This window comes from Apteryx rowi, unplaced genomic scaffold, assembly GCF_003343035.1.
Source record: "Apteryx rowi isolate R43461 unplaced genomic scaffold, aptRow1 scaffold_14, whole genome shotgun sequence".
NCBI classification, from domain to species: Eukaryota; Metazoa; Chordata; class Aves; order Apterygiformes; family Apterygidae; genus Apteryx; species Apteryx rowi.
Window position 1 is genome coordinate 3,524,421 of NW_020447641.1, and position 22,944 is coordinate 3,547,364.

A 22,944-nucleotide genomic window follows, 5' to 3' on the forward strand; every position below is an offset into this window, starting at 1 on the left:
AAAGCAAAGATATATAAAAGATGTCTTTACGGCACTCTAGTGTATCTTCTGAAAGCCCTAAAGCAAAGGACAAAATAGAGAGGGTACAGCAAGACCAGGACACACAAAATGCTGTAGCAAATTGCCTGTAGGGCAGCCAAGGAGAAGAAACTCAGGCCAAGTCACACCTTGGGTAGCCAAGGACTGCAAAGTGCTCAAAATCCTCCTTTTGAGGCAATGTCCCCAAAACACAGCAACTATCCTCTTGATGCATCTAGATCATTCATAGAATCACAGAATGGTTGAGGTTGGAAGGGACCTTTAGATATCATCTAGTCCAACCCCCCTGCTCAAGCAGGGTCAGCTAGAGCACATTGTCCAGGACTGCATCCAGACAGCTTTTATATCTCCAAGGATGGGGACTCCCCAAGGTCTCTGGGCAACCTGTTCAGTGCTCAATCACCCTCACAGTAAAGAAGTTTTACCTTAGATTTAGATGGAACTTCCTGTGTTTCACTTTATGCCTGTTGCCTCTCATCCCATCACTGGGCACCACTGAAAAGTCTGCCCTGTCATCTTTAGGCCCTCCCTTCGGACATTTATACATATTGATAAGATTTCCCCTCTGCCTTCTCATCTCCAGGCTAAACAGTCCCAGCTCTCTCAGTCTTTTCTCACGTGAGAGATACCCTAGGTCCTTAATCATCTTAGTGGCCCTTTTCTGGACTTGCTCCAGTAGCTCTGTATCTCTGCTGAACTGTGGAGCCCAAAACTGGAAACAGTATTCCAGGTGTGGCCTCACCAGGGCTGAGTAGAGGGGAAGGATCGCTTCTCTCAACCTCCTGGCAACACTCCTCTGAATTCAGCGCAGGATACCATTGGCCTTCTTTGCCACAAGGGCACATTGCTGACTCACAGTCAACATGGTTGTTGACCCCTGGGTCCTTCTCTGCAGAGCTGCTTTCCAACAGATCAGCCCCCAGAATGTACTGGGGCATGGGGTTATTCTTCCCTAGGTGCAAAACTCTGCACTTTCCTTTATTGAACTTCATGAGGTTCCTCTCTGTCCATTTTTCCATCCTGTCAAGGGCCCTCTGAACGGCAGCACAGCTCTCTGGTGTATCAGCAAACTTGATGTGGGTACACTCCATCCCATCATCTGGGTCATTGATGAATAAGTTGAACAGGATTGAACCCCGTATTGACCCCTGGGGTACGCCGCTAGTTACTTGCCTCTACCTAGACTTTTTGCCACTGATCACAAGCCTCTGAGCTCTGCCATTCAGACAGTTTTCAATTGACCTCACTGCCTGCTCATCATACAGACCATTATCATGGTACTGCTTTGTTACATGCTCTCCTTCAATGTATCTGCATCCACCTGTTGCCACTCTTCATGGATTATGCTGAATAGGTCTGTGGCAAGGTCTTCAAAATTCTGTTTGTCAAGTACCTAGCATAGAAGCATTTTTGTTTTATGACAAGACCATCTGGATAGCCAACACAGATAAGGTATCCTGCCTCCTACTTTGGGATTCCGTGCTTCATTTCTGATATTATGTGGAGTAAAAGCAGTCAGGTGGAGAAAAGGTGAGGAAACTAATCATTTTAAGGCAGGCATTTTATCAAACTCAAATAAGAATGGAGAAAAGGACAAGCAGAGTTCCACAGTATGTACTTTCACATGAAGAGCATTACTCACCTTCCATTATGTCTTTTTCAACAGCTTGAGCGTTTTCYGTTTGGTTACTTGTCTGTTGCTTACGCATAGCTGTCTTCTTGAATTTATTCACCATACACTCCTACAGGGAATCAGGAAAAAATTATAACCTATCTTTGATGTATAATTGTTTATATTCATATAGGAACCTACATGTAAACAACAGAAAACAAAAATACATAGCAGTTAATTGCTGTTACTTCTTAAGGCATTTAATTGTGTAAAAGTAACTATTTTAAGGATTCTGAATTTGCTTCAACTTTTAACAGTATATACTAGGACAAAAATATTTTCTGAAAGGAATAATAAGGACAAATTAAGCATATTTTTAAGACTAGATGGTACACTAATTACATTCCAGTGTAAAATATATAAATCAAAAAATTCGCTGGCTTACGTGAAGAAACTCCATGACTACTTTGTCAAATTTGGTTTGCTTTTGGATATGATCCAATGTTTCCTGATGAGCTGCACTCTCCAGATGTGATTCAATTTCTTTTTCTTCAAATGTTCGAAATTTGCAAAATGAGCAAGTAAATGCCATTCTAGCAAAAGAAATGCATTAAATAATATTACCATATAAGAAACATTCCTCCTTCTCCCCTCAAAATTAAGACTTGGCAACTTGAAAAGTCCAATCAGAAGCAGAATAGGAAAAGCATTCCTTAAAGGAACCTAAATAAAAGAAAGTCGTTTCCAGTATTTTACTGTTATGAAGGATAACTGTCACATGAACCAAATATAAAACAAGCCAGTCTCAGTCTGAGTATCTGTGCAGAAGATGAAAATTGCTAAAATGAAAAGTCAGGCATTTGAAAACCACAGATTCTACTTTTTGAGTGTATCCCTTACAGTGCCCAAGCTTGTGCCACCTTTTATAGTACTCTTCAGAATCAAGACAGTCCATGATTTACTAACTAAAGTAATCAAGAGAATATATAAGCAGCAAGATGTCATTCTAAGTTAGTTTTCATACACAAAACAAAAAACCTCTACAATCTTGTAAGAAAATACTGGCCTCCTCAACACAGCTGTAGAAAAGGCATTTGCGCTATGATCATATACTGCACTGACCTAAGATAATAGTCCTGTACAGTGCTGGCCACTGGTCTGCCTGGCTGTGACAAGACTAATAAAAGTTACAGATCTATCTACTTATTCTTACTACAAAATAGCTCACCATACATACAAAACCAGAATAAGGTCACTTTCTAGCAGCTTAAGACAGCATGAACGTAAATCTGTTCAGCCAAAACGCACATTTCCAATGTAGTACCATTCTAAAGCTGCTTCTCAAGTGTGCACTGAGGCACTTTTAGGAGAGAAGGGGATAGGAAATTGTGTATTTTCTGATACAGCACGGGTCCAGTGAAACATCCAATCTTTTAAAGCCATGGAGGGGGGGGTGTTCTGTTTTTTTTGAGGTTGTTGGGTTTTATTTTTTAAAATCAGTCCAAAGGGGCTTTCAGGAAAGACAGCATATACTTATGCAGGGATAAAGGGAGAAAAAAAGAAAGGGGGTGGCACCCAGCACACAAGACAATAGTTACAGCACAAACCTGTATCCATCACCATATTTTTCACTGTTTTTCTCCCTTCTACGCCTTTGCTTCTCCCTTCTGGCCTCAATTCGTCGCTTTTCTTCTTCTTCACTTTTGACTTCTCCTTTGGCATCTTAACATACAGCAAAAGGATTTTAAAATGTTATGTTCTAAAAAAAAAAATTCAACGTGACAGGAAAAATAATTTGTCTTTCCCCCTCTCTTTCATAAACACCTTTTATATTCTGTCAAAATGCAAAGAAAAAACATATCAAAATGGTTCAATTGCTTCTTTAAGTGCCACAGGAAATTTAGAGTTTTTTTTCCTCTCCATTAAAGAAGGCAGATTTAAACACTTGCTTCAAACATCGCAAATTTAGTAGTTAAGGGGTCACCTAGCATGTTAGTAAGAGGATACAAACAAGTAAATGACTATAAATTAGTTCTGCAAGATCTAAGATTTCTAATTATGTTGGCAATTTGCTTGCCTTTCCTACTTCTGTTTTAGGAGCCTACGGACAAGGGGAAACACTTAGTATACTATTCAGTCAGTTGTTCTAAAGCAGCAAAAAAGGCATCACTTAGTTTTCCTTTGCAGTTCAGCCTTAGGACAAAGGTCAGCCTCAGTGAAAACCTTCTCCATCCAAACAGCAATTGAAAGGAGCACACAGCACCACAATGTAAAAAAAAAATTAGAACTTGCAAAAGGTCTGTCAGACCAGAAGTGTCACTGAACACTGAAAACATTTCCAGTGCCTAATAGCTCGCACCTCACTACTGACTGACCCCAAGGTTTTTTTGATTTGTAGAAAAGTTTCAAAAATTACTCTGATCCAGACAGAAAAAAACTCCTGCCAAAAGATTTTTCTTTCTATCATTATTTCTTCATTTAAAAAACAAAGAACAAACAAGCAAAAAACCAAAAAACCTCTCATTTCCCACTGTTGGCCTCAGGATTAAAATTTCACTTAGCACCCTACCTCCAAAGCCCAGAATGGGCAAAGGATCCCTTGTTTTACTGCTGCAAAAATCATCTGCTATGAAATTCTGTGGAGTGAAATGGCCTGTACCTCAAATGATGCATTTTATTGCCCATTCTACTACAAACCAGGGAATAGAAGCCTGACTCTACATATAAACCTAGGACTCCTCAACAGGATTCTCACTTTCCTTCAGAGCACTTATGCAAATGCCTAAGTGAATACAATTTTCAAATGTATTTATTAAATTGGTGTTAGAGGGATCCAAAGACTTGCAACGTTTCACACAAGCTTCCCTGACAATGCGCATCTGCGAAACAGATTAACTGGCAATCTATTCTTTACCAGTGTACTTGAAACAAATTAATAATTCACTCTATGTTTTTCATTGGTTTCAAATAGCAGTCCCAGAGTTCAGCAATTTCAGTTGGCCTTGTAATCAGAGTAACAGCACAAAGGGTGTGCCAGTTTAACAGAAAGGCCATTACCCAACATGAAGAGTGTGCCCGGTACTTCAAGAAAAGGAATTCCAATCATTTGTTTGCAATTTTCCAGCATTCATTATTGAAAAAACCATATAAACAATAGTAAGGCACATAAGGAAAAGGCAACCAAAGACCATTTCAGCCTCAATACTGAATTTCCTTTCTTATGTGTCACTACAGCTAATATACACTTTAACTGGTTTTATGTAAGCTAATAATTAACCTGTTTCAGTAAGACTGCACATGAAATATACCCCCATTCTTGACAGTGGCTCTCAGTTAACTAAATCCACTTAAAAAAAAAAAAGTGACCCACCTAGAGTGAGGTTGACCAGCTAGTGGGATAACTAATAAGGTAAGTCTGAGGAACTGGTGTGATAAACAACATTTAAGTGATGGAATGCCACTAAGTATAGAAGACGATTTACACTAATTTCACAAAAATTAAAACAAGTCAAACAAGTACACCATACAGAGATGATCAGGATGCAGAGACCTGACAAGCACGTCAAGTAGAAAAGAGTGATGGATGCTTGTTACAGTCAGACAACCTTCCTCCTCATGCTCTAAGTTTATAAACTCTTTTAAAATGATACAATACTATGCAATTACTATCAGAGGTCATACATACAGGCTTACTAAATCTATTCACTCAAAGTCACACAAATACAGCATCTACAAAGTTTTACCTGACAAAGCAAACTGGCTTACCTCCAAAAGTCTGATACCCAAGATCATAAGCATCTCTTGTAAAGTCTTCATATATAACAACTGCACCACTTGTGTCCACTTCAATATCCTAATAAAGTCAAATCCATAAATTTTGTATGAAAAAATACAATATTGTTCTAAATCCAGCAAGAGACAGTGCAAATTACTATATTTCAAACAATCCGTTACTTATTATTTTATTAAATATGACAATGGAAGAAAGTGAATTAAGTATCTAGTTAAGACTCCATGGATAAAACACTTCAAATTATGCAGTTTCTCTCCAGTGCCTCCAAGTCTTTGTAAATTAGTTTCATAAGCAAAATTCTAATTGGCTTCTACATAAACAATCTGACTTCCAATTCAGACTTCTAAATGCTTACTTGAGAATATATTAACGCCTCCACCCAGCAAGAAGTTAAACAACATTTTGTCTCTCAACATGGAACCAGAAGTTATATGCTTAGCCTAACAGTTACATTTTTACATATTGTTTGCAACATTGTTTGCAACTGATCTTTCTGTAGGTGGGGACTAATCTTTGTATCATACCAGAGAACATCTGTTAACATTGATTCTTTCATTTACCATCTCTCCTTAATGCCTTGAGTCTCATCTGCTCTCTCTCATTGTTTTTTCATAATCTCCCTCTCATTGTGAACTTAATTCCTCAACCCACACAAGCAAGTAATAGATTTATGAAATCAAGCTGACTGCCTATGACAGCATGAGAAGTGCTCACATGACAGCTCTCTGTATTACAAAAATAGCTGGTGGGTCTACAAATACACTCTGAAATTAAAAATAATTAAAAATAAACTAAACATAAAATTGTTTGATAGCATTTCTAAGCACTAGCAAAAGGATTTCATTTAACTGGGAAAATAAGAGCTTTACAAAATTTCATCAACACAAAAATATATACACATTCTTCAACTGCATACTGAACAAAAAAAAATTTATTTATTTTTTTAAGTTCTAGAAATCAGAAAGTTGGATAGAAAAAATAAGTTGGCCTCCTTCACAGTAATAAAGCATTAGGATTATGCTATTCATATACACACAAGCAAGATCCTTCATTGCTGCTCTAGTTCTAACAAAGGCTACATGGAGGCCAAGATGAAAAAGTTGAAAATAAAATTAAGCTATACTACTAAATTAAGCTCTACTAAATGAAGAAAAGCTGTGAGATCTTTAGAATTCACACAGACCAGTGTTTCCCAGACCACTACCCACAAGAGAAACTATTTTAAGATGTAATCCAAACTGTGAAAAATTCCAGAACTCTTGACTTTGGCCAAGTGAGTGTGGGTTTCAAACTGGCTCTGACAAAATACACACTTATGAAATACACTCCAAATTATATATCAAACTGTGTAGGATTTTTACCATCCTAAATCTATATAAACAGTATACAAACACTAAAGCAACAATGTAAAAATGCTGCCTTCCCCAAAGAAGGTCCTTGGTTGAGTCAGATCAACATTTTTACCTCCTGTGACAAGCAAGACTTTTAAAAGTTTGTGATTTTTTTTTTTTAGTCTATTAAACCAGTCAAGAATAAGTGAACAGGTTTGTTTTCTATTCCGATCCTCATAGTTGGTGTCAAGCAGCTGGCCAAAACTGTGACTGCCAAACTCATTTATTAACAAGGTACACCCAAGGACGAACTAGCAGGCAAGAGACTGCACAGTTTTCTATTACTGGAACAGTGAAAGATGAATTCAACAATTTGACTCAGATTTCAGTTTAAATTTGCAAGGCTATAGCACAGAAAGTGACCTGTAAACAGGTACACCTGACGGCAAAAAGTGATTCAAATACAGAATCCCCAAATATACTGTGATTTGTTAGAGTTTGGGTGTTTGAGGGTGTTTTTTTTCTCTTTTTTGTTCTTAAACAGCCATTTCATAAACAGTAACTGTTACATCGCACAGCACAAATCTGCAAGATGAATAAGAAACATGGACAATTAAACAAGCTATTAGTCACAAAGTCAAAAAGATTGGCCTCATCAATAAGACCACTAAACCAGCAAACTCTGTGTTCCAACATCAGTTGCTCTACTGAACAAACTTATCCCCAGGTGTGTGGCAGGCTTTTTTTTTTTTTTGGGGGGGGGGGGGCAGGGATAGGATGCCTATGAAGTACTTTTCACTTCATATCAGTAAGGATTTCAGACCGCCATCAAAATAACACAGTTTCAGATAAAATGAATAAAATCAATTTACTTTAGAAACACTGAAATATTTAAGCGTTTAGTTTTTATAACTCTAGCTTAATAACTCTGAAAAGAATATTTGAGAATTATTCATCTTAATACACACTATATGAACTTGTTCTGAAACAATCAAAATGTATTTTCCAATACTGGGATCTTTACCTCTATAGTAGACTCCTGGAAAGATGTCTTCATGTCTATAAGCATAGAAAAGGGAAGGAATTTAAGTAATACAAAACTGCTCTCTAATATCACTGTCAATTCATTTTAAAGCCAAAAGATATCTGAGAAAAAAGTTTGGCTTAACATGCAGCTAAGACATTCTACATCTATGATGTATCATATTTTAATAATAATAATAAAATAATCAGTCAACCCTAGCAATATGATTTAAACAGTCTTTTATAAACAACCACCGATTTTTAATCTAACTCTGCAAAACAAGAAAGTCAAAACTGAGAGGATACTACCATTTTGAGATATATTTTCACACATATATTGCATACTATTGCATCCAATTTTGTTAGTTACTTTTGGGTAAGTTTTTAGTTTTCAACTGCATGATACTGCTTACAGCATCTTTCACTACAAATCTTAGAAAATTGTAGTAAGCCACTCATCAGTTTTTCTTTCCCCCACTCTCATAGCCACAGGACAGGCTGACTAAAAGTGCATTCTGGTAGGCACTATCTACTCCACTTCTTGAGGAAATTTCAACATTTGGTACATCAGTCCCCAAACTGTGGAAATCAGTGAGGGGGATCAGATATTAAACTAAAAACGTTCCATCTTAAGATAGGAAAGGGGAAGCTAAGAAGTACTGAAAAAAGAAGAAGCCTTCAGGAAGCATTACAGTACAAGAAAAAAAAAATTCACTTCTCAGTGCTGGCAACTTTATTGCTCAGATCTTGCTACAACTGAAAAGAGATTTTTTTTTTTTGTGGGGGGGGGGGGGTTGGCACAGAACTGGACAGCAAGTTGCTTTGGAACTCCCAGAAGACAAAGGTAAGAAAGTTTTGAAGGTGCTTTGGGGGGTAGGGAGTGGAAAGAAGGAATAACAAAGCTTTATGGAAATGAAATTTAAGAGTGAGATTAACCAAATACACCAGCCAATACTCAGAGTAACAACTCTAGATTCTATTTGCAATAATAGCACCTTACCAGTGCATTCAGAGGAATTATTTCCTTCACTGAGACTTTCAAATACAACAAAAATATTGTCTTAAGATCTCTTAGTCTAAAACCTGACTGAGCAAAAATCTTTAAAGCATACATATGAAAACAGATCTGGTAAGAAAAGTACTACAAAGAGCATTAAAGTCCCTCCCCAAAAAGAAAACATTTTGCAGATGGCACGTGCTCTTATTCTCTGTAAAAGAGCAATAAAGGAAAACAGAAGATCCTTCACATAGAAGTCAAGTCTCTCCTTTGGGTCACTGGCTTGACTGGTGTAACTAAACTCATCTTCAAACTTAGGTCACGGATGTTTTTATAACCCAAATAGAGTAATTTGAGGTAAGTTTTGTTTCAGCCACAAGAGTCTTCCTGTTACAGAAGCTGGCAAGGCAACTGTCAGAAAACAGCACCAAAACTGAATGGATACACAGACCAAACATCAATCCCAATATCTAAAGTTTGTCACAGACAGCATACCCCCCTTAGGCATTTGCTATGTTTGCTAACTTTTCAACTATCCTTCACAACTTATTTTGCGTCACACCTCTTCATGACTTTTTTTTTTTTTGAAAGGAAAAAAACCACACCGCTTATTTCTACAATACCACTTATCCAAGAACATACTTTGTTTGAATTTCTAACAGCAAGTTGCCTCAACAAATGTCAGTTCAGCACAAGTGTGCAGGGTAGCTAAGCAGGAGATCTTTGAGATGTAAGTCTCTGATATACCTGGATATGTATTTTACATATCTGTTTCATAATATATGAGACCAAGGTCGGTGAGTAAAGTATTAAAACTCCCCATAAAAAAGGCAGAGGAAAGTCTTCTACACACTCAGTGCCTGAAAATTTTACAGTACTCCTAAAGTGAAAGTTAAGGAAACAGTTTTGTAGTACACAGTAGCATAACTAAGATTACAAGGTTGCCCAGGAGAAGCTGAGAGACACCTTAATACCTTTAAAGTACATCTTAAGAAAATAATTCCCCCCAAACTAACATGTATTTCTTGAGTATATCTGGTACGAATTTTTGCATTGTTTATTGATCCACAGAGCTAAGTTTCCATTCCTCAGGCTTGTCAGGGAAATAATCTTCAGCAGTACATATTTAAACACCTCAATATACTCAAATTCAGCAAGTTATCTTTGCAATGAAGGAGCTATAAGAGTCAGAACAGCACACACACAGCCTTCTTTCTGTAGATTAAAACTAAAACTCCTAATAAATAAAAAGAACAAATAACTTTAACTAAATAATTTTGGCACTAATTACTCACTAGGTGATTTTTTCTGGGTCAGCTTCAAAATCGGTTTTGTCAGTTTGGGTTTCTTGATAAATGTCCCACCAGGTTTGTTATAGGGCTGTGGTATCATTTTTCTCTTTATTCCTCTTGCAGCAACTGCTGCAGGACTGGGTTTGTTATGATAGTCAACAACAATTCCAGGTCTGTGCATTCCTCCAAAGTCTCCCATATGCTGGAAATTTGTGAAATCAAGAAAAAGATATTAGTATATGAAATCAACAGAAATAAAACAATTGCACTTTAGTACACATTTTTAAATATTTCACAATAAAACTGTAAGCTGAGCAAAATCTCCATTCTGGAGCAAAACACAGGAAATTTATGCTTCCAGTTTTTATGTTGTTTTGTGTAATGGCTTTGTGAGTGTTTGTCCAGTAGAACGAACATATATATACAAACTGTGTTTCTGCTTATTCAGAACCATTGTCCAGACGATGAACATGCCCAGAGTTCATACCTCACCCTAACATCTTGGCTCCTCTCTTCAGATTCTCTAGAAAAATAACATTTTTTCCTCTTTGGAAAAACAGAGCTAATCAACCAAGTTTTCTACACTTAGGGTAGCAGCCAGCCAAACAAACAAAAAATCCCTCCCCCCCCGCCCACCCAAAACAGTGATTTTAAAATAGAATAAAAAAGGTTGTTCAGTGTGGAACAGCATTTAATCAAAGGAAGCTTGGTCTCTTTCTTTTAGTTAACCCTGCAAGGATAGCGCGTGACAGTGAATTCAATAAATTCAGAATTTAAAAATTACCAGTTGGTCAGGGTGAGGGGAAAGTGATACAAAAACATGTCAGCAACAGGGATGAAAAATTCTGCTGAAAGACTAATCCTTTCCTTTCCATTATTTCTGAAGTGCTGTACAGACATATATGGACACTTCCTTATGCAGGTAGCCTTTCTAGAGGCATGGATTGAATGAGTAATCTGAAGAGGGAGAAGTAGCTGTAATTTTTTCAAAAGCACTAACTCATTTCTTCATATTGACTTATATGATTAATAAAGGGAAGAAAAGAGCCCATTGACTGGATGGGTGAATTGGATAAGCAGAAATATTTGTACTGCCATGAAAACAGAATTAGTATTACACTATCGAAGTTAAAAGTACATGAAAACAACTTAAGTGTACTATGTGAAATATATAATAATTTTATTAGAAAGTTTTAAATGATAACAGACTAAAATGTACTAAAATAGGCACTTTTTCAAATTAGAAGTCCATGCACAAGATCTCCATGTTAATTCATTTAGTTGAGATATAGAACTACCTAGCATGTACATTTACACTGTATGTATATAAACTTGACACGAAGTATACGCACTTGAATAATTTCAAGTACTTTTTCTTTAAATAGTCACTTTTTTCATCATCTATCTATTAAAGGTGCAATGCATTTTAAATATGGTAATTTGTTTAGCCTTTACATTATCCTTTATTACATTAAAAAGACTAAAAAGATTAATTTCAAAAGAAAAAAATAAGGATACTCAGTTATATTTCTGCATAAAACTTTCAGATCTAAGTAAGTTCTGAAAGGAGGGCATCCAAGCTTAAGAACCTAACACTTTCAGCTTGACAAGCAGAGAAATATAAAGATGAGAATCTATTTCTAATACCGTGCTACATGCTAGCTAGTAGCCATGTGCAAATCTGCACTAAATTTGAATATGGCAACTACATTACCCAAGAATGCTGCAAAGTAAACCTCTGAAACAAAACCACCACGCAATTAGGCATTTTAAAAGACCCAGAAAAAATAATCTTCACCTACACTTCAAGCTACAAACAAGTTATATAGTTTAATATTAAATAACTGCTTCCCAAAGAAATATGGCACACTTCAGAATTTTAGAAGATAAGTTATATCTAGAGGCATAGGCAGAAAAGTGTTCACTGAACTCTTCATGCTTAGAAAAATAATAATAATAATAAATAAGAGCTGGGATTATTAAACCAAGGTAAAGGGACACCATCAACTTAAAGTTAGTACTTTTAATAGTCAGGATTTCCTTATTCTCTTCTTCTGCTTCCCCCCCCCCCAGCTCATTTAACAGAAAGCATTACTTCTCCAAACTTTGTGATCCAGTGTTTTTGTGTACAGTTATTTTTGCTCTTTCTTGTATACATAGTTTTTAGATCCTATGCTGGAGAGGAAACCATTGTAAAGGAGTTAGAACATGTTTGCAAAACAAAATGAACACAAGTAACAGGACTAGGCACACTACCTGAAATTAATCTCAATTCTGTGAAAGGACCTGATTTCAAGTTGATGATGCCCCTTTAATCATGCTTTAATTTTAAATAAGAATAACTGCAACTGCTAAACACCTACCTTTGCCATTTCCTTCCCATCACCCTTCCATACACAAGTCAGAGTAAAAATTAAGTTTAAAAGGAGACTTGATGTTTGATAAAGCATGTGTTTAAAATATTAAAGATTTAGCTAAAAGTTTTACCTGTCCATATGTAGAAAAACAAAACAAAAACTACTCTGGCATTCACCACCTATGTTTTATTTTTACTTATACATTGCACCTTTAACCTACTCAAAACTTCAAAAGGGTTGGAATTAAACTTTTACAGTATTCAAAAATTTCCCCACCAGCAGCAAAGATGCTAGTGTTTACAAGGAGAAATGCAAGTCCTTTTAATCCCTTTTAGACCAAACCTATTACTTTTATCTTCACCTTTCAAACAAAAGGAGAGATTTAACAAACCTTATCAACTAGTCTTCTGTTACTCATTACTTTCAACAAAAAGAGGGACTGGGTACTACTTGAAGACAGCTTCAAGGGGATAAACAACATTGTCAACCATGATAGTTTGCTTGGACAAAGAAAAACACACTGTATTGAACAGTGTATTTATTTTAAAGCAGTGGTCTTGAAAGGGTTTAAAAGAGTGTCTAGTGAAAAGAATCTGAAAAGATTCTGTACTTACTCCTCGGCCTCGGCCTCTGCCTGTTGATGGTCCTCCAAAAGCATCATAGTTTCTGCTTCCAAATCCACTTTCAGGATAAGCAGGCGTTCCTCTCCCCCGAGAGCCTACAGGTGCAGGCTTCATATGGGGTGAAGAAAAACTGCTGTAGGAAGAGTAACTCTCTCTTCCTCTGTCCTCCATAAACCCAGGCCTCAATTTTGAACGGGAGTAAGGTGCTTCCCAGCTAGACCCGCCCTGGTTTCTACCTCCGAAAGAGTCAAGGCTATTCCGGTAGGAGTTGTCAAATCGACCACCATAACTACCTCCGAAGCGGCTTTGTTCGGGTTCATTATAACCATAGCCAGATCTGTACAGATCTCGCCCACCCAGAGAAGACCCGGAGTCGTAAGACTCATAAGGTCCAAACCTGGAAAAGTTGCACAGTGAGGAGAAAAAAAAGTAAGCTTACTAGTGTTATACATTTCAAAAGACAAGTTATCAGTTGACATTTATCACCTAAAATCAATTTATTACTATACTGGTCTGTACAGTTGTGTTACTGTTTATCTTGATTAGGGCTGGGCAAGCCACACTATGACCAGATAGAAAGCTATCTGAGCCATTTTTGCTACAAACAATTCTAAAGTTCAGTATGCCTGAACTTTGTTTACTTAAATTTTCAGCAACATTTACTAAAATATTATTAGAGCCCAGCCCTAGTCTCAGGAAAACAATCACCTGCAGACATTCACAGGCTAGTCAAACTGTCCTTTCTTCAAAATCATGTCCTCATATTTTAACATTTAAACACAGTTAAAAGGCGGCTTAGTTTTCAACTGAGAAAAATCGGACTTTTTTTTCTTCATAGTACAGTTGAGAGTCTTAAACATCCCACAATTCTAATTTTAAAGGAAAACATAAGTGCTCTACCATTCATATTTATACTTTCTGGAAGTTTTCCTCCCTGTAAATCTGTCTCCCAATCAAGGAGTTAATATTCACGATCTGCAGTGCATTCATCTTTCACTTGCAGACCATTAAGTCTAGCAACTCGGAATTTTGAAAATCTAACCCAATTCATGCACAGTGCATATGAAAACAGTCCATGGAATTTCAGAGTAGGATAACAAGGAGCTGAAATATTTAGTTATTTATCAAGAGTTTGCTTTGTTTTGGGGGGTGAGGCTAGATATCAATGCAACCGCTTGGAAGGGAAACACATTAGTGTCCCTACAGGGTTAAAATAGGGTGATTCAGCAGGAGTTGGGAAAGACAACCCCTTGACTGGTAAAATATAACCTTGAGCAGACCTGTAACTATAGTAAACAGAATGCCTTCATTTTAAAAGAGATTACTCTCAGAAGACCCAAAACTACACAGAAAAGACACTATCTACAGAAAGAGTCCATGCACAATATTAACGTAACATGGCAAGAGACATTTCAGTGTTCAAGTAGACATTCAACCTCAATCATATGCAGATTACTATATGGTAGGTACAGCTCATTCCTGAATCTCTGCACAGACTTTTAAGTCAATCTTAATGTTCATCATTGAGCAAATTATACTTAACTAGATGTTTAACAGAACCGTGCAGCAAAACACAACATTTTCTCCAGCCTCCCTACTCAGCACTGTCCTTGTCCAGAGGCGCTACAGTGGCTACAAACAATAATCATACAGTAGTCTGGCTACAGCCAGACAAGAATTCAAGGGCGCAAACAAGAAAACCAACAGATTATCTAAGTTTTCTTCACATTTTATTTCCTCCAATATAGAATCACTACTCTGAAAAGCATGCTACTTTGAATATGATGTTAAGGCCTAAATCAAATCAGTTGCTCCCTACTGTTTTTTAACTGAAAGAGCACCAGGAATAATATCCTAGCAGTAAATACACAACTTTAAGACCACTGCATCAAAAATTTTATTTTTAAACCAATCCATCTTACAAAGTAGCCCAGAACATGCACGCAATTTTGAGTGTAATCAGTACCTGCCAATGAAATAATCTGGACATGACTTTCAGATTCAATACCCAGGATCATTTGAGCATTGCACATTCAAACCAAAGAACACATGCCCTAAATGTTCCTTGAAAACGGAATGTTGATAGATTCAGTCTAAGACACTAAACCAGTTAGGTCTAGTCTGCTATGTGAGGAATGATACGTCAGGCCAATCAGCTACAAATTTCTAACCGTTACCAAAAAAGAAAACTTTTTCCATTTTTGTTGAAAGACACACTGTTTCACTGTCAAACTTTTCTACAAAAATGCTGATTATTACCATAATCTAGCCCTTACAGATTAATATTTGCCAGTCTTTATTGCACAGGAAGACTCAGAACAAAAATGTTCATACAAAATCATAACAACATGCCTCAGGAACACTTAAGTTAGGAAACACAATATTTTAAACTTAAATCAGATTTAATCAATTCTTGGGACAACTGAAGGATTATTTTACCTGTTACCACCACCACCACCTCCTCCGCCTCCACCTCCATGACTCTCCATCCCATAGGATTGGTTAAGGTAAGAGTCCATGGATCGTGGGCCACCATAGCCTCCATGTCCATAATCACGGTCCATGTCTAAAAAAAGAGCAGAGAAATGTTTATAAAGAAAGAAAGCAAGAACTCTTATTAAGTAATCTAGCTTAAATTCTTAACTTAAGTTTACTCTTTGCCACAGAACTTACAAACAAGACAAAATTCTCAGCTGCAGACCAATTTTGTCATTGCGCTTAGAGAAGCGGTGCCTCTTTGTCATCAGCTGAACACCTCTTAATTGAAATCAAGCTTACATTTCTTCCCAGTAGTGGATAACTCAGGATTATTGTTCCAGCAATTGGAATTCAGACCCAACTTAAATTAAGAGAACTAATGGAGAAGTCCTATATAGAATATGTCAGAAGTTAGTGGAGAATTACGACCACTTGCCTCCCTTTAAAAACTCACATGACTCACAGACATCCTTCTTCTGTACCCAATGCCACAAGAAATCTTGACACATTGTTAGAGACACTGGTTCAAGGTTACAATCTGTGTCATGTCGCAATACATACACCGTATATAGGTTCCAATCAAACAAAAGTATTTTTTCACTCTAACACCAACAAAAATCTATGCAAATCAACACTTAGTTGCAGCTGACTAATTGCACTAGAATACTGGTACTTTAGAGTTGAACTAATAATTTTAAGATATTTTTGTATCTTGTAATGAGGTCTGGAAAAGAATCAAGTTTTTTCCTCAATATTGGAAATTCTACATTAAAGTTCTGGTTAAACAGCCACTCTCAACTTCAAAGCACTAAGATGATGTGTCAGATTTGCTTAATGAATATGATCCACAGCCTTCCTGTAATACACACAGTTGACAATTCACCTGCATCCCAGTGACCAAAATTGTTCTCCCAGCACTTGCTAACATTAACTTTTGGGCAATACAAAGCCTGATGAGTCACACCTCACAGAAAAGTAGAAAGGGAAAACACAACGAACATCGCAAGGACAAAAATCTAACCAAATAATTGACCACTCTGATAACAGAAAGCATTTTATACATTTCAGAGTTTCCAAATTTGAACCATTGACTTCCTCAGGAGATAATACGAAAATAAGTTCCTTTGAAGTCATAAGAAAATTTCCTACATAAAGAATCTAATAATTCTGTGTCTATGAAAACACATGAAAATAATTGCAGTAGGTGAAAATAAGTATATACACTATTTCCTGTTTGCAGTTGCTTACTGTTAGCACCAGAGAGCCACTGTGATTTACATTCTTATGTCTGTCATCAACAACAAAAATTCTGCAAATGGTACTTAACTATATCACTGTAACATACAGACGTTCTCAGCATGCCTGGATAGAGTCTCCCAGAAATCAAGATGATCTGCTGATTTTCACTTTTAATGATCTTAAGTACTTTCTAAAAAATTCAAGACAATACTTCTCAAACATTGACCATCTAGCCATAATGCATTTTTCCACATTCAGAAGATACAGTAAAGATTCTGCATCAAAATAGAAAAAAACTTTTCAAAATATTAATCATATAGCATCACATGACATCAACTTAAACTGCAAAAGGTTATTCTTTAAAGAAACTGCTCTGCCTTCTAATGAAAGCATCTAATATTCCTCTCTGGTGTGGCCGAATGATCTACCATATGATCCAGGGGAATGTGCTACAGATTGTCTACATAAAAATGCAGGCCAATAAAAAGAGTAAAGTAGTAAATAAAATAACTTCAGTTTCACAGAAATTAAGGTTACGTGACCCCATGGTTAAGCTCAGATCCGAGGTTTTTTTTCCAAACACAATGCATCAAAAGATGCGTATGTTCTGAAAACTGAAATATCTGACCTGAAAGCACCCAATAATTCACCCTAGTTTCTCCTGTTGCCTATTATCTACAGACACTGATGGCACAGAAGCAATTAGGTTAAGAGTTGAACAGGTGAATCATACCACTTAACAGGAGTAATGCAACACACTGACAAAAATCACTGTCATTGCAATTTGATTCTATTACAGCATAGAAGTAGCGGCCGGTGTTCTTTACATGCTAGAATTTGGCTGTTAAAAAAACAAAAACAAACAAACAAAAAAAACCACTTTCACATTTACATGCCAAAGAACTCTTCCAAAAATGTTCCAAAGCATACTTTTGAAATAAGTTTTAGACTAAAATTTTTAGCATGAAACCAAATACTAGATGTTTCCACTCCCAGAACAACGTCTGGTATCCACTCCCGCTCAATAATCTCCTTACTCATCCAAGGTTTATGTTAGGTAACATCAGCAGTGCTGCCGTAGAGCTATGTCAGTCCCTAAATCCTCAAGTCACTGCCTTTAAGAAAGCTCCTCCTGTTCCATAACAGCAAACAACTTACTCCTCCTCTCCAAACTCACTGCACTGCATTTACCTACATTATAATACACTCCTGTTGGAAAAGGTTCAACAGAGGAGACAAAGAGGGAGACATAAGACACAAAAAAAGGTGAACAGGGATGATCACTTGCATTGTTTCCTAATACAAGAAATAGGAGGCAGCAAATGAAACTAGGAAGTACCAAGTTAAAAAAATGAATCGGATGCTTTTTCACAAAAGACCCTTAAGCCATGGAACCTCTCTGTGACAAGCTGTTACTAAAAATTTACATGGGTATCASAAGGAACTGGATACGTTCACTGACAAGAAATTCAAAGGATGCYGAACACAAAGATAGTCTCTGGTTCAGAAAGTCCCCAAGCTGCAAACCAGTGAAGGCATATAAACATACCAAAGTATCATCTCTGCAGGTTTGTTCTATTTTTATTTTCCTTCCACATCCCCAAACGGACAGAGTGGCATATAGGACATTGGTAAGGCAGGAAAGAGAGAGACTTCTATCTGACCCAATACAGGTGGTCTTACATTCTCCTTCTGACTATTTCATTAACTGTTCCAGATTGCTGAGCAGTAGCCTATCATCCTAATCACTGACCTCCCTTTCAGTCATTTTGTCAGCTCCAAACTTTACCAAAGATAGATTCTACATTCATACCCAGAGCTTGACAAAGATATTTCATGCAAATWAGAAGTGCAATATTTCTTCAGGCATTGAGCTTTTCTTTACTTGGGAAGTTGGTTTTCCAGACAGGCTTTATCCTTAAAAGGGGAGAAAAGGTACGAGAATTGAGAAAATATTCACTAAAGTGAACCAAAATAAAAGGAATTCAATTTTTGGATTTGGTAACTGAAAGATAACCACTTGCATAGCTTTAATTACTTCAGTCTCAAGATAGCCTATTAGCTGAAAAACCTCACAACCACAGACATCAAAATCCTGTCTACGCTGTCCTCTGGGATAGTGTGAAACTTCAACTCTTTCTTCTACTTATTAGAGCAAGACAGACAGAAAGTACAAAAAAAAAAAGCAGTACACACACAAAACAGTTTACTTAGCCTGCAACCTGCTCCCTGTCCACTGCTACGTTAGCTCTGGCAGTAGCCACTGGTGGAGGTGCACAGAAGTTGATCATCAGCGTAAACTCACCAAACTAAACATGAAACATCTTCCATGCTAAGAGAAGATGTACTTAAGAGCTGGAAAACAACAGCCAGAAGTTACACTGCAGTGTCTCAAACCAAAAGCAATGTAATAGTTTGGATTCATCAGCTTCATTTAAGTTTACATAAAAACTGTTTATCAAAGAAACCTTTAAAGAGATATTTTTCATCCTTTTTAACACTGACCAAAATTATAAAAAGATATTACTAGGTTTTAGCCATCAAAGTATCAATAGTATCTAAATGTAAAATTAAAGAAAAGGTTTATATAAGTTTTTCCATCTTTCATCCAAAATATTTATCTAATTATACCAAACACAATTAGAAGATCAGCAGCTCAATTTTTAAACTATTACCTGGCTCGTAAATGAAACATTCAGGTTTTAAGTCTTTCAAAGAGGACACCCTTTAATCCCCCTTCACGTAAAGACAATTTATAAATAGCAATGAAAGCCTTGTCACCTTTTACATCATTAGAGAAATGAATCACTTGTGTCAACACACAGATTCAGCTTGCTTTGAACCTCTTCTTTGGAAAACGTGCATTTTACAAGGCATAAACACACAGAGACATATATTCTAACCTGATGCTGATGATGAATTGTTTCTCTTAAACAAACAAAAACACCTATAAAATTCAGATGGCATAAGCAAGAGTTGCTCAACCTTCTTTCCTACAGTCAAGCAAGAACAGTTCTTGTTACATGTGGGGTAGGTTAAGATTAGAAAGGACAGACAGAAAAAGAAGGATATAGGTGTACAATGACCAGTGCTCCCACAAGATGATACCTGACCTGCAACAGTTTAATTAGACTAGCGGTCTTTAAACTCAAAAATTTGCTATTAAAAATTATAACAACAAATAATCAAGGGTTTTTTTTTTAATAAAAAAATTATCACTCTTTACAAATAAATACCAAAATGAAATGTAAAACTGAAAACCTAATATAAACCCTAGGGAGAGGGAAAGTGGTTCATATTTGTTCTTAAAGTTAAAAAAAAAAAAAAAGTCTCTGAACTGATGGAAGTCACCGACAAGAAACAAGAGTTTTTTTGGAGGGATAAACCAGCTTTTGGTATCTATAGTCTCTTGCATGAATACAGTGTGGATTAATTAGTTATCAAAATAAAGTACAGAAATGAAACAGCAYAGAAAGAATAATCCTGCTTTTCCAGTTTCCAATCCATGTGTAAAGACTATTGGGGGGAGAGGGAAAAACAGTTATGACAAAGGGAAAAAATATGTTACTTTTAAAATCTAAAAGAATGAGTGTCCAAAAGACAAGTTCAATTTACAAAATAAAATGTTAATGAATATGTATCCTTTCAGTTTAAAGCTGAAAAAAAAAGCCATATTTAGTGGAGAGATCATTTACAATAGCTGCAAAATGACACCTCATTATCCAGCAATGAAAAATAAATAAATAAATAAATAAATATATATATATATATATATATATCTTTCCTTAGGTAGAGAATTGGGAAGTTAAACATGTAGTAGCTTCCCTCTACGCAGAGGAGTCTGAGAGCAACAGATACTTTTAAAGAAAAAAATCTCAAAAGTAAAGAACATTGAAAATACATTCACAGCACAAAGAAACAAAATCATTTCCAATAATGTTCTCCATGTGGAATACACTGAGAAAGCAGGAGTTGAGCAAAGCGAGAAATATCTTGCAGTAATGAATAATAACTGAAAAAATTAACTTCAGTAAAATAAAAAAAAAATTAACAATAAAAAACAGAAGTACATGCTTGGAGCCTGCTAAATTTCCCTATAATATTTTTATTTATCATCAACAATGACTATAGAAAGCTTAAGGATTCATTGCGCAACAGTAAGCACCATTTTTTTCCAGACAGACTACATTTGCCATAATATCTATGCCCACTTTAAGACCACAACCTTGTCATTCAATGTAGAATACTTAACCTGTTATTCAGTCCCCAGCAAAAYGAGGTAGCAATCCAAAAATGTATATGAATTTTAGGAATTACAGCAAAAGCCATTTCACTTCCAGACTAAAAGGACAATAGTTACAGTAATCAAAATATTAACATGAATATATTGTCACAGAATTTCTACAGGCCATGTCATCACTGTCTCAATCCAAGTCATCAGCAAGGGACACTGGTGGAACTGGGTAGCAGTCATCAGCTACCCAATAAAAAGCATGCTTCAAAATGGCTAAAAAAATTTCAATAGGAAGAACTTTGCCAAGAACTCAAATGAGAACTCAAAAGAAAACACTCAACATTCATCCTCTGTTGCCATCTACCGGACGCCTACTAAATAACATTTAGCCTGCTGTATAGAATTAGAGTAAGACTAAGCCTCATTCAGTCCCTACTAGTGTACATACAATGCACAAACATTAATGTCAAATGTTTCAAACTGCATACATCAGACTTAAACTTGTTTAATAGCTATGAAGAATAGAAAGTATAGTTATCACAAAGGAAAAGATGCTTASAGAGGCATATGAAAATAACAATTTAATTAAGCAATATATGTTTTGCCAGTTAATTGCTATAGAATGAGCTTGGATTCACTGTACTACTGTCATCAGCAGATTTCAAAAAGCAGATTTTGGTTAATGGCTATAGTGAACGTTCCAATAAGATACTTAAACTTCTCTACTGCAGATCTGGGGGACATTTAATTAGGAATCAATACAGGAGATTATAAAACAGGGACAGAGTTTTTATTTATTTTATTATGAAGGAAGATGCATCTAAAACATTATTACTGGTAAAAGAGCTACAGACTCAAGAAGGGTATTATAAAAATAACCATACTGCAATCAAAGAAGCGTCTGTAATCCAACATGTTATTTCCATATAATGGCCAGCAAGCATATTAAGAGATCCTACAGTTACCGCTTACTAAACAGCATCTCTAAATAAAGCTCACAGATAGTTTATGTTCTGAAATGTAAAGTTCATATATTATTATATTAACATCCTTTTAGTACTTGCCTGCATGCCAGCAATACAGATGTCAAATCATTTCTTGAGTCTTACTAAACTCATAATCTTATTCATCTTACAAAAATTAATTATGCATCATACAAACATGTATTCCTATTAGTTGCATCTGTGTGATATTTTTGATAGCATAAAAACATGAGCTGCCTTTCATTGAATCATATTTATTTATGCTTTCTGCATCCTTTCCCAAACCCTTGCCTAAAGTAACTCAAAAAGAAAAAAAAAAAAACAAAAAAACACAGCACAGTTCCAGGTTCTGGTTTTCCCATGCCTGTATAAAAGGGGAAAACATCCTCAAATCTTATTTCTACTAAAAAAAGAATACAGTAGTCCATATGAAAGCAAAATACTGATTTATACACAAAGTATTATCATAAGAAAGTTTGTATTACCCCCCCATCCCCACTCCTTGAACATCTTATAATTCCGCTTTCTTTGGAACGAGCAGGAGTTCATGTTGACATGCCCAAGTTGAAAATCAAGTCTCACTCCCAACCAGTTACAGCTCCTCCAGAAAACAACATGTGCAGTCAAACCATGTTATGTACTTTTAATAACCCTTTTTTTTTTTTTTGTCAACACTGACTGTTCAGCCCCAATGCTTTTTACAGGTTAGATGTATTTATAGCTCATACCTGAGACTGACCCACTGGGCATGTTCACACCACAATGCATGGGGGTATCTGGGAATCTCCAATCTCTGTCTTCAGCTGGAGAGGATGGGTCAGTGAGAATGACTTAGTGCTTAGCAAGAGCCGGAGGGGAGAGACAGGGAGCCGCAGCAAGAGGCGGCTCTCTCTCCTGTCGGATCTCCAGTCTCCTGACACGATCGCCTCACGGAGCTCGCCCC

General features: G+C 36.4%; 1 protein-coding gene across 1 annotated transcript in view; it reads right to left on the reverse strand.

Annotated features, from left to right (window-relative positions):
• Nucleotides 1-22,835, reverse strand: part of ZNF326 (zinc finger protein 326) — a 28,857-nt gene extending 6,022 nt beyond the window's left edge. The window contains exons 1-9 of the mRNA XM_026057482.1: nt 22,730-22,835; nt 15,507-15,633; nt 13,059-13,464; nt 10,091-10,289; nt 7,800-7,834; nt 5,417-5,504; nt 3,259-3,373; nt 2,097-2,244; nt 1,682-1,781 (exon numbers count right to left, since the gene is read on the reverse strand). Coding sequence (XP_025913267.1) covers nt 1,682-1,781; nt 2,097-2,244; nt 3,259-3,373; nt 5,417-5,504; nt 7,800-7,834; nt 10,091-10,289; nt 13,059-13,464; nt 15,507-15,633; nt 22,730-22,769 — 1,258 coding nt within the window. The 5' untranslated portion in view covers nt 22,770-22,835. The remainder of the gene's footprint in view (nt 1-1,681; nt 1,782-2,096; nt 2,245-3,258; nt 3,374-5,416; nt 5,505-7,799; nt 7,835-10,090; nt 10,290-13,058; nt 13,465-15,506; nt 15,634-22,729) is intronic.
• Nucleotides 22,836-22,944: the final 109 nt, after the last annotated feature.